This window comes from Cetorhinus maximus, chromosome 4 (genome assembly GCF_964194155.1).
Source record: "Cetorhinus maximus chromosome 4, sCetMax3.hap1.1, whole genome shotgun sequence".
NCBI classification, from domain to species: domain Eukaryota; kingdom Metazoa; phylum Chordata; class Chondrichthyes; order Lamniformes; family Cetorhinidae; genus Cetorhinus; species Cetorhinus maximus.
This window is the reverse complement of record NC_135882.1, coordinates 56,938,090-56,950,903: the sequence shown is the minus strand read 5'-3', so window position 1 is coordinate 56,950,903 and position 12,814 is coordinate 56,938,090. Positions and strand designations below refer to the sequence as shown.

Here is a 12,814-nt window from a genome sequence, read left to right as displayed (position 1 = left end):
CTCAAGTGCTCATCTGTATATCAACAAGAACAATGGTCTCAACATTGACCCATGTGGGACTCCACTGCACGCTTCGTTCCAGTTCTAAAAACAACTGCTCACCACAACTTGCAGTTTTTTGTCATTAACCAATTTTGTATCTATTCAGCCACTCTCCCTTTAATCTCAAAGGCTTCAATTTCACAAATAATTCTATTACATGAGACTTCTTAAAGCACTTACGTGAAAATACTTGTGTTGCTCATCCGACAGGAGATGAGAATATCATCAAAGCCAACTGTAACTGCAAATAGCTGATTTCTGAGGTGCTCAGGGTAGTGAGTTACATGCAGCTTACAATTTCACTACCTTTGTGACAGTGCTATTGGCCACCTTGGGATACCTAACTGATACACATTATTACGCCTCAGTACCTAGGTCACTTAAGAAGTTTGCACTAACACATATATGAGCCAACATAGAATTAGACTAGAAAGACACTGAAATTAGGCCATTTGGATATTTGTATAAGAATACTTAGTGTGGTTGTATGGAATTTCTGCAAACATTTGTTGAAAGTGGATGAAGAAATTTCATGTGAACACACTCATATTCACACACTGATGTCCAAACAGCCAAATTCCAGGGTGAAAAGTTGAGTTGTATAACTTTAAAACATCATGAGATAATTTTCAGCATATACAATGAATTTTAGTTACAACATATTTGTAAGCTTTTATTTCTATCCAAATGCAGCTTATCTTTTAAATTATACACATCACACATGGGGAGAAGTTGCCAGATAGGTTTCTTAGGTTCCTTACCCAAACAACGTGGTGGACGATTCTGATTGCTCCACACACCTTCCTGTTGGCACATGGCAGTGGATTGCTCCTTTGATGAAAGTCGATAGCCATCGTTGCAAAAGTAGCTAACACGCGTGTTTACTGAGTAATCAGTTGCAAACACTCCTCCATTCACTGATGCTTTCGGCACACCACAAGATATTGCTGGAACAAATGAAACATTTCATGATGATATTCAATATCAAGATCTTTTATGAGTCAGTTAATGGAACTTATCCACATGACCATTGTTCAACGTGAAAAGGTCAAACTCAAAGCTATAAAGTGTTCTTTAGTAAAAGTAGGACATAAGCTGAAAAAGCAGAACTGGAGAGTAGCAGATGCGCTTTAGGCAGGATAAGGAATGGGAAGAAGAGATAAACCAGAGAACTACAGGCCAGAGTCTAACCTCAGTGGTGGGGAGGCTATTGGAAGCAATTCTGAGGGACAGAATTAATCTACACTTGGAGAAGCAGGGAGTAATCAAGGACAGTCAGCATAATTTTGTTAAGGGGAGTTCATTTCTGACCAATTTTATTGAATTTTTCGAAGAGGTGACCAGGTGTGTAGATGAGGGCAATGCATTTGACGTAGTCTACTTGGACTTCAGCAAGGCTTTTGATAAGATCCTGCATGGGAGATTGATAAAGAAGGTAAGAGCCTGTGGGATCCAAGGCAATTTGGCAAATTGGATCCAGAATTGGCTGAGTGGCAGAAAGCAGAGGGTGATGGTCAAGGGGTGTTTTTGTGACTGGATGCCTGTGTCCAGTGGGGTTCCACAGGGATCAGTGTTGGGTCCATTGCTGTTTGTGGTATAGATAAACGATTTAGGCTTCAATGTAGGAGGGTTGATCAGTAAGTTCACAGATGACACAAAAATTGGCGGGTGGTAAATAGTGAGGAGGATCGCCATAGATTACAGGAAGATATAGATGGGCTGATCAAATGGGATGATCAGTGGCAAATGGAATTTAATCTGGATAAGTGTGAAGTGATGCACTTGGGCAGGACAAACAAGGCACGGGAATACATGATAAATGGTAGGACCCTGGGAAGTACCGAGGATCAGAGGGACCTTAGTGTGCATGTCCACCAGTCCCTTAGGTAGCGGGACAGGTAGATAAGTTGGTTAAGAAGGCATATGGGATACTTGCTTTTATTAGCCGAGGCATAGAATATAAGAGCAGGGAGGTTATGTTGGAACTGTGTAAAATACTGGTTAGGCCACAGCTAGAGTATTGCGTGCAGTTCTGGAATCCACATTATAGGAAGGATGTGCTTGCACGAGAGAGAGTGCAGAGGAGATTTACCAGGATGTTGCCTGGGCTGGAGAGCTTTAGTTATGAGGAGAGATTGGATAGAGTGGAGTTATTTTCCCTGGAGCAGAGGAGATTGATGGGAGACATGATTGAGGCGTATAAAATTATGAGGGGCATAGATAGGGTAGACAGGAAGGAACTTTTCCCCTTGGTGGAGGGATCAATAGCTAAGGGGCATAGATTTAAGGTAAGGGACAGGAGGTTTAAGGGTACATGAGGAAGAATTTTTTCACCCAGAGGGTGGTGGGAATCTGGAACTCACTGCCTGAAAGGGTGGTAGAGGCAGATTCTCTCATAACATTTAAGAAATATTTGGATGTTCACTTGCAATGCCATGGCAAACAAGGCTATGGGCCTAATGCTGGAAAATGAGATTAGAATAGTTAGGTACTTGTTTGACCGGCCCAGACTTGATGGGCCAAAGGGCTTTTTTCTGTGCTGTAGACCTCTATGACTCTATGACTGTATGATTCTATGACTCTATGACAAATAAGCTAGTTGGACAGAGAACAAGGCCAGGGACTGGGTGTTGAAATCAATGTGGCCCAGAATGTACAATCAGCAAGATATGGCAGCTCTGCATTGATGAGAACAATGCTCGATGTATGTACACATGGGAAACAAGTAACTGAGGACAGAAAAGCATGTGATTGTAAGTTGACAAGATTGGAACATGTATACGTGACCAAAGGTGTATATAAGTAGTGAACACTTGTAACTTCTCAGAGTATGGTCTTGGACTGTCAAGGCTGTCTCTCTCTCCCTGCGTACGCTTGAATAATAAATGATTTAAACCTGTACCTGAGTCTCCTGGTAGTGTGTTGAGGTGAACTACAACAAACATATATTAAGAGGACATAGTTTTATAAAGAAAAAAAGTATATAATGAATTATTTACAGCTTAGCGACAAAGGCCTGAATTTTTGCTGAGAAAACATTTGCAGGTGGGAGAGTGGGACTATGTGGATTGCTCTTGCAGACAGCTGGCATGGACATGAGAGGCTGAATGGGATCCTTCTGTGGTGTAACCATTCTATGATTCTGTGATCTAAATAGCGGTGAATTGGAGCTGAATCAGGCTTTTTTCAATTTATAGCTTGGTGAACACAAGTGCATTGCAAGGTAGTTTATCTATCCACAATTCCCTCTCTCTATCAGAGAAAAGGGATGGGCCAAATATTCTGGTCTCTGGATTGTCGGAGAATGGATGTATGACCAAAGATGCACATCGGGATGCAGTGAAAGTCCTGACACAAGGGCATACATGGGGGTTGTCCAGGAAGCTTAAACTTTCAATGGCCCAACTCCTCGAGGCCCTAGTAAGAATAGAAAAGTGGATGTGGTGTATTTGGATTTTCGGAAGGCTTTCGACAAGGTCCTACACAAAAGATTAGTAAGCAAAATTACAGCACATGAGATTGGGAGCAATATGACCTTCCTTTCATCATAAGGTCGGAAGTGGGGATGTTCGCTATGATTGCACGATGTTTAGCACCATTCACGGCTCCTCAGATACTGAAGCAGTCCATGTCCTAATGCAGCAAGACCTGGACAACACCCAGGCTTGGGCTGACAAGTGGCAAGTAACATTCGCGCCACAAAAGTGCCAGGCAATGACCACGTCCAACAAGAAAGAACCTAGCCATCGTCCCTTGACATTCAATGACATTACCAGAGCTGAATCCCCCACTATCAACATCCTGGGGGTTACCATTGATCAGAAACTGAACTGGACTAGCCATATAAATACAGTGGCTACAAGAGCAGATCAGAGGCTAGGGATCCTGCGGTGAGTAATTCACCTCCTGACTCCCCAAAGCCTGTCCACCATCTACAAGGTACAAGTCAGGAGTGTAATGGAATACTCTCCACTTGCCTGGATGACCGCCGCTCCAACAACACTCAATAAGTTGATACCATCCAGGACAAAGCAGCCTGCCTGATTGGCACCCCTTCCACAAACATTCACTCCCTCCTCCACCGACGCATGGTGGCAGCAGTGTGTACCATCTACAAGATGCACTGCAGAAACTCACCAAGGCTCCTAAGGCAGCACATTCCAAATCCATGACCACTACCATCTAGGAGGACAATGGCAGCAGATACATGGGAACACCACCACCTGTTCCCTTCCAAGCCATTCACCACACTGACTTGGAAATATACCACAGTTCCTTCACTGTCGCTGGGTCAACATCCTGGAACTCTCTCCCTAACAGCACTGTGGGTGTACCTACACCACAGGGACTGCAGTGGTTCAAGAAGGCAGCTCACCGCCACCTTCTCAAGGGCAATTAGGGATGGGCAATAAATGCTGGCTTAGCCAGCGATGCCCACATCCCATAAAAGAATTTTTAAAAATACACTTGCATGGATTGAGAATTGGTTAATGGACACAAAACAGAGAGTAGGAATAAATGGGTCATTTTCAGGTTGGCAGGCTGTGACTAGTAGGCTGCTGCAAGGATCAGTGCTTGGGCTCCAGATTTTCACAATGTATATCAATGATTCAGATGTGGGGACCAAATGTAATATTTCCAAGTTTGCTGATGACACAAAACTAGGTGGGAAAGTGAGCTGTGAGGAGAATGCAAAGAGGCTTCAAGGGACATTTAGACAGGTTAAGTGAGCAGACAAGGACATGGCAGATGGAATTTAATGTGGAAAAATCTGAAGTTATCCATTTTGGTGGAAAAAGGAGAAATATATAGTATCTTTTGAGTGATAAGAGATTGGGAAGTGTTGATATCCAAAGGGACCTGGGTGTTCTTGCTCACAGGTCACTGAAAGCAAATATGCAGGTGCAGCAAGCAGTTAGGGAAGCAATTGCTATGTTGGCCTTCATTGCAAGAGGATTTGAGTACAGGAGTAAAGAAGTATTGCTGCAATTGTATAGAGCCTTGGTGAGACCGCACCTGGAGTATTGTGTGTAGTTTTGGTCTCCTTAGCTAAGGAAGAATATACTTGCCAAAGAGGAAGTGCAACAAAGGTTCACCAGACTGATCGCTGGGATGGCGAGATTGTCCTATGAGGAGAGATTGAGGAGACTGGGCCTGTATTCCCTAGATTTTAGAAGAATGAGAGATGATCTCATTGAAGCATACAAAATTCTTACAGGGCTTGACAGGGTAGATGCAGGAAGGATGTTTCCTTGGCTGGATGGGGGGGTCCAGAACCATGGGACACAGTTTCAGAATAAGAAGTAGGCCAATTAGGATTGAGCTGGGGAGGAGTTTCTTCTTGGACAATTTTTGAAATTCTCTAGCCCAGAGGGCTGTTGTGGTCAGTCATTGAGTACATTTAAGATAGAGATCGATAGATTTCTATATATTAAAGATATCAACAGATATGGCGATTGGTTGTTGAGGTAGAAGATTAGTCATGATTTAGCTGAATGATGGAGCAAGCTCAAGGGGTCAACTGCCCACTCCTGCTCTTATTTCCTATGTTCCTAACATTTCCTGGGGAACTACGCAACTGACCCCCACCCCCACCCCCCACCCCACCCAATCACCCCCTCTGGTCCCCTGACTACCCCCTGACCACCCTGCCCCCGATTATCTCCCTCTACCTAACCAGCCCTGATGAGCCGACTACCGTCCTCTGACCACCCGACTACCCTCCCCACCCGACCCGGCTACGTCCCCAATCAGACTACCCACTCTCTCACCTACCACCCTACTCCCTTCCCACCTGCCCACATACCCACCTCACCCACCTACCCATTCATTCACTCACCCATTCATCCACTCACCCATTCACTCGTCCATTCACTAACATTCAAAGTGGGCAATTAACCTTACCTCACAGTAGCTAGTGCCGTAAAAAAACAGGGGTGGGGGGGTGGGGGGTCCTACCTTCCCTCGACTCAAGTCCGCTTTGATGGAGTTCCCCGATGGATGCCACGCTGCGCATTTCTTTAAATGTCTGGCTTCCGAATGCCCCGATAGAAATGCGGAGTAGCATTGAGTCAGGGGAAATTACGAGCACAGCAGCAGCCCGACAATCATTGCCACTGCTCGGAAGATCCAAGCCAAACAATTTGTCTGAATGCTCTAGGTTAAATGCTCACCATTGCCCTATTGCTCTGTATATCTCCATAACACTCTGCGGCCACCATATGATGTCACTGCACAACTCAATAGTTTGTAGTTGTAAAGCATCTACATAAGACACTATCAATTTGTGCAAAGCACATAGTTTTTATAAATGAATCCAGGCAGCTAGTTGACATTTTTACTACTTATGATCTTGTCTGGTAGTTCAATAATTCTCGACAGCACTTGCTTCTAGTTCAGCACCTCTCTCTCTTTCTCTCCTGGAAAGTATGCTTCATTAATGAAAATGATGATTTTTATCTTTAGGTCAAACTTTCCTCCAGTGTGTGTTCCAATATAATGCCCCCTCTCTTTATTTGCTGGATTTGAGCGTTTTGGTACAATGGTCATCAGAGTTGGTATCTACTTATAACAATGCAGAAGCATAGGAGGCTTTGGGTCAGTTATATGAGGTTTCTTTAGTGGGCTACAGACCATGCAATCACAGAGCATTTGGAATAGTATTCTTCACTTGATTAACTGCAAAATGCAATGCATCATAGAAGAAGTAACAAAATGATTAAGCAAATCAGTCTGCACATATTTTTCCACTGGTTGCATTTCTATATTCATGCCAAATGGCTTTCAGTTGCTTATTTACAATTTTTCATGACTTTGTTTTTCACAGTGATGAAGGCAGATTAGGTCTGGAACATGGGCCTCTTCATAGGTGTCCAATGCGACTCAAAGGTTACATAACAGGAGGCAGAACTTGAGCAAGAAGCATTGGTATGTCATGTTTGCCCTCCCTTTGAAAACATCTATTTCTCATCTATTGCAGATCCCTTTCCTACACCCAGTTTGGAACATGATCAAAGCTGAATCAGGCAAAGGGTGGATTGTGGCCCTAGCAGCCCAATGGAAACTGGGTGGATAAGCAGTTAAAATCTACCAAGTGGCTTACAATGGGGTCCTTCTTTAAAGATTCAGTTTGGGGTCTGATTACATTACCAAAGCCCAACTGCACATTCAACTCAGAAAGGGTCCCATAAGAAAGGTTTAGGCTTCTTGCCCCAGACTCCACCCTATTCCCTACTCAGAGATACCTGATTCCAGTCCTAAGGAAGAACTTTTCCCCCCGTTGGAGGAGATGTTCAGGAGTGGGTGCATGCGGGCGCTCGCTGCCATTTTACGTGGGCGGGCCAATTAAGGCCCGCCCAGCGTGGCATCCGCACGGAAGCGCTATGCGCTCCCTGTGTGGGCGGGAGGGGGGGATTCCCTCAGCCGAGAGTGCGCTCTTTCGCGCATGTGCTTGAAAAAGCACACTCATTTCCCTGAGGCTAAGTGCTGCCTCAGGGAGATCGGCGCCAAATTCAAAATTGGTCAATGCACAAAAATAAAATTTCCCTGACATGTCCCCTCATGTGACACTATCACATGAGTTGGGACATGCCCGTCACTTTTATTCAAACTTATATTAAATTTTTAAAAACCTACATGAAACCTCATCCCGCCCATGGATGAGGTTTCATGCTTTTTCTGAAGCCCGCCAGGGCTCCTGGCCTGCCTGCCAACCTTTCCTTGGTGAGCAGTTAATTAACTCACACGTGGGGATTTCCATTGGAAACTTACTGGGAATTAAACTTCCCTCTCGTCCTTAGACAGTGCTGACCCATGAGGTGCTGATTGAGTAGTAGGCACTTAGCCATGTAATTAACCAAAGTCCAGAGCTTTAAACTGTTGAGGATTCATGGGTAAATGCTAAATGCTATTAATTATTTATCCTTTCACAGGATTTGGGTGTTGCTGGTTAGGCTAGTATTTGTTGCCCATCCCTAATTGCCCTTGAGAAGATGGTGGCGAACTGCCTTCTTGCACCCCTGCAGTCCATGTGGTGTAGGCACACCCACAGTGCTGTTAGGGAAGGATTCCAGGATTTTGACCCAGTGACAGTGAAGGAACTGCGATATATTTCCAAGTCAGGATGGTGAGTGGCTTGGAGGGGAACGTACAGGTGCTGGTGTTCTCAATCATCTGCTGTACTTGTAGGTGGTAAAGGTCATGTTGAAGTTGCTGTTGAAGGAGCCCTGGTGAGTTGCCGCAGTGCATCCTGTAGATGGTACACACTACTGTCATTGTGCGTCAGTGGTGGAGGGAGTGAATGTTTAAGGTGGTAGATGGAGTGCCAATGAAACAAGGTGCTTTGTCCTGGATGGTGTCCAGCTTCTTGAGCATTGTTGGAGCTGCACTCATCCAGGCAATTGGAGAGTATTCCATTGCACTACTGACTTGTGCCTTGTTAATGGTGGACATGTTTTAGGGAGTCAGAAAATGAGTTACTCTCTGCAGAATTCCCAGCCTCTGACCTGATCTTATAGCCACAGTATTTAAATGGCTGGTCCAGCTCAGTTTCTGGCCAATGGCAAGCCCCAGGATGTTGCTAGTGGTGGATTCAGCAATGAGAATACCATTGAATGTCAAGGGGAGATGGTTAGGTTCTCTCTTGGTGCTGTTCAGTTAACTATGTTAATGGTTCTAAAGCAAAAGCAGATGCATGAACCTGCTTTAAATTAAAATTTGACTGCAATTAATGCTACAATTCAGCTTTTTGGTTTCATGTTTTTAATGTAACATCTGATCATTTGTTACGTAAATCAAACATGTCTTTTTACTGCTGGCCTTTTCTCCCCAAACAAAGAAGAGAAGAATTAAAGATGGGGAGGGAAAGAAACAAAGGTTGCTGTCAAGAGCAAATGAGATTTGTCATGTGTGCCTGCTATATTTTAAAGGAACATCCGCAAAGCTCGTTAATTAGGATATGTTTACCTTGACAGGCTGGGACAGGTACATTCCAAGTGTAAAATCCATAGGGTGATTTCCTGCACATAGCAGTGTTATTTCCAATAAGTCTGTAGCCTCGCTCACATGCCCAGCGAACAACACTGTTGAGCTGTCCTCCTGTTTGCCTGAGTATTAGACCATGGGGAGGAGATTCTGGAGTGCTGCAGTAATAGGCTGGAAACAAACCAGAGGGACATGCATTAGATTTGTTTTATCCCATTTCAGACTGCTTTAGCTCTGAGTTAGAGAGGATACAAAAGGCAATATTACGAAATTAAATCGATCAACCTACCAACATATCGGATGCGAAAGCCTTTTTTGTTAGTACCGTGATCAGCTGACCAGCGAAGGAAAAGTTGGTGGCTGTTGCTAGTGATATTGAAAGGTGACGAATAGTCTCCACTGAAGGAGTTCAGCAATGGGCTATGGCTGTTTGGACCTTCGTAGAAATAGACAATTAGCATGCAAAACAATTAAAGTGAACAATAAATTTTAATGATGAATAAATGAGATTCACACTGCAATCTGAAATCAAAGGGACACAGTGTTTTAACCACTGATGGAAATAGGATGCAAGTAAATTACAAAGTGAGATGTCAGATCAAATGTTGAATAATGTACTGTGATCAATAGCTTTGCACTTCAAGCATCTACTGTAGATCATACAGCTTGTTGCGAGTATTGTGTTATCAATAATTGAAGAACTGCAATATCACTCAAAATACACAATGGATTTTTTAATGAGTCAGAACTCTTGATAACCTTCACACTGGAATATTTTATTAATAATAATGTACTAAGAATTTGCATTTTACATATTGCCACAAATTAAATGATGTGCTACAAAACACAGTTACATGTAATTCCTAACTGTAAGACACCTAATTTACTGAATTCAAAATCGTTACAAACCTCACAGTCAATTTTTTTTAAGCCACTGTCTGTCTCCTGTTTTAGGTGCTATTTAAGCAGAGTTCCTAAATTGGCATTTCAAATGCCTTTCTAACAAACATTAATAACAATGGAGGAGGTGTGTAATGCAAGAAACTATCAGTAACTGGTTAAACTGACTTTCCAGGTCAGTGCAGCACATTCACTTGGGGTTAGTCAATTTTATTTAGTTAGATTTAACATTTTTCAGGATCCATGGTAATGTCTAAAATCAAATGAAAGGTTTACAATTTTTAATTGATTCACGAAGCATGTGAGTTTTGAAAAAAATTCTTTAGAATGTTCTAGTTCCATTTAGTTATCTTTAAAAATTAAGAATTAGGATTTTCTCCCCATTAGTATCAGGTTATTGAAATGCCACAAATCTGAAAAGACACCTAAATTACTATTGTAAAGTGTTTTAAAAATTTCTGGTTTGCCTTGCAACAGATCTTGAAGTTAATTGGAGTGTGAAGAAAGAAATGCAATGATGTGACACAAAGGCAGAACAAATTAAAATATATCTTATTTTAAATATATCATTGCATAAAAATGGTAATGATATTGTGGCATACAACAGCAGAAGCATCTTCTCATTAAAAATGCTGTTGGCATTGGTTTTGTACTGGTTTAGTTTTAGCGGTGCAATGTAAACATTAAAAGTTAATATAAATTCAGCAAAACAAAAACTAACAAAGATACCATTAACAGTCAAGGCATTTTTCAGAATATATAAAAGCGGAGCTATATAACTGCTTCAGCTCTTATTCATTGCCCAGGAGTGCCGAGATTTCCTATCCTGAACCATCAAGGGGCACTCAATCATTAGACCTGTCATTTGGCATTGGCAAAACTAGCCAGAGATGAGGCACAACTGCAGTCTTCTCAGGCCTACCCCTGGAAATCCTATGCATTTTGCTCACAGTAGATACTTAGGAACAGGGTACAGCGCCATGATCCTCCAGGTGTGTTAGTGTGTCCAACTAATGATTCTTCGATAAAATGAGGTGGAAGATCAAAATCATGGCTTCATAGGACCAGTATTCACTGTAGTTGCAGGCCCAACTGTTTTCCCTGGAAAAGTCACAATTCCAATGAAATGCAAAATGGGCATGGTGTCAGGAAACTAGGTATTTGCTCCATTTTCCTGATTTTTACACACAGGAGAATTGGTACTCACTGAAACCAAGGATCAGGAAAGGATATTCTATAAATATTATACCCACCTTATATCTTTCCAGCTCTGAAAAAAATAACAGGATCTCATCAGTCAAGGAAATTACTCAGGTAATATTTCATTATCTGGATCTCAAAATTTTGAGGCCTAATATCTGCAACTCTACTAATGCACTCCCGCTGTGACTCCAGTGGGAGTGCAGTGGAAGGGCTGGAAATTAGGTCAGTATATTTGGGTATTTCTTGTCCCGGCTTACCTTTTTTTTAATTGATGCGATGTGGGCATCGCTGTCTGCCAGCATTTATTGCCCGTTCCTAATTGCCCTTGTTCAGAGGGCATTTAAGAGTCAACCACATTGCTGTGGGTCTGGAGTCACATATAGGCCAGACCAGGTAAAGACAGCAAATTTCCTTCCCTAAAGGGCATTAGTGAACCAGATTGGTTTTTACAACAATTGACAATGGTTTCATGGTCATCATTAGATTTTTAATTCCAGGTTTTTTTTATTGAATTCAAATTTCACCATCTGCCATGATGGAATTCAAACTCAGGTCCCCAGAGCATTACCCTGGGTTTCTGGATGACTAGTCTAGTGACAATACCACTATGCCACCACACCCCACTTCCTGCTAGCTTCCATTGGTCTTTGTTTAAGGTGGATGCTCTACCCAATACAAGGGAGGTACATAAGAGAGGGGTTGCACTTAGGGTAGGGGATTCCCACCCTACAAGTTCTTGTTGCAGACCAGGGAAAAGGTAGGAGTGTCAGGACACCAAATCATAGTTGGTGACAACTGAACTCACCGGGTGGGTGGGTGGTGGTTGTGTCGGGGGTCATTTCACAGGTTGTGGCTTGTAATTCTGATAATCTTCCAAATGTTAACAGTGCTTTTCAGTTCCCTTCTCAAAGAGGGAAAACAGGTGTAAAGGCAGCTTTTTCCCAGGGGCAGCCAGATGGTAGAATGTTCAATCTCTTGTCAGGCTTAGGTACGCTCCTGTATTTTGGAAACCCACTAGCATTATTACCTCCCCTTGTAATCAAGCCTGGGCCTCAACCTACACACAAAAAGGATCTGTATATGTATCTCTGTTTTCCCTAAACTTAAGACTTCTCTCCATAAGATGAGAACTCAAGAGCAATCCTACAAATAATGTAATGCAAATTATTGTTATCTATTTCACACAAGCTCACTATCCAACATAGGTCAATATAGTATAATCAGAAGTGGGGCAGTCTGGCTGATTTTTCTTCTGTTTTCCTTAGCACTAAGGAAACTTGCAACGTCTGTACCTCTAACAGCACAGCACTGGGGATTGAAGTCGAAAACCTCTTGACCTGTATGTCATAAATCACATTGTGTGATGTGCTTCTTAGTCGTTGGGCCATTGGGGAAGCCCTTGCATTGTGTTGCTAAGACCAGTGTCGGTTGGGCTGAGCAGGGGCAGGCGCGGAGCCGATTACTGCCCATGATCGGCTGCGCGCTGCCATTTTATGTGGGCAGGCCAATTAAGGCCCGCCCAGTGTGATGCATGGCCGGTAGCTCAGCGTTACCTGTGCGAGACGGGGGGAGGAGGGAGAGTCGGGGCCTGCGCGCGAAAGAGCACCGTGCCTCAGGGACATTAAGTACATAGTGAAATTTCTTAATAAAGACAGAGAAAAATTATTTACACATGTCCCCTCATGTG

General features: G+C 43.0%; 1 protein-coding gene across 1 annotated transcript in view; it reads right to left on the bottom strand.

The window, feature by feature from the left end:
* The window catches only part of csmd3b (CUB and Sushi multiple domains 3b), a 2,128,577-nt gene that overhangs the window by 148,852 nt on the left and 1,966,911 nt on the right, over positions 1 to 12,814 (bottom strand). The window contains exons 48-50 of the mRNA XM_078541225.1: positions 9,314 to 9,460; positions 9,007 to 9,195; positions 804 to 989 (exon numbers count right to left, since the gene is read on the bottom strand). Coding sequence (XP_078397351.1) covers positions 804 to 989; positions 9,007 to 9,195; positions 9,314 to 9,460 — 522 coding nt within the window. The remainder of the gene's footprint in view (positions 1 to 803; positions 990 to 9,006; positions 9,196 to 9,313; positions 9,461 to 12,814) is intronic.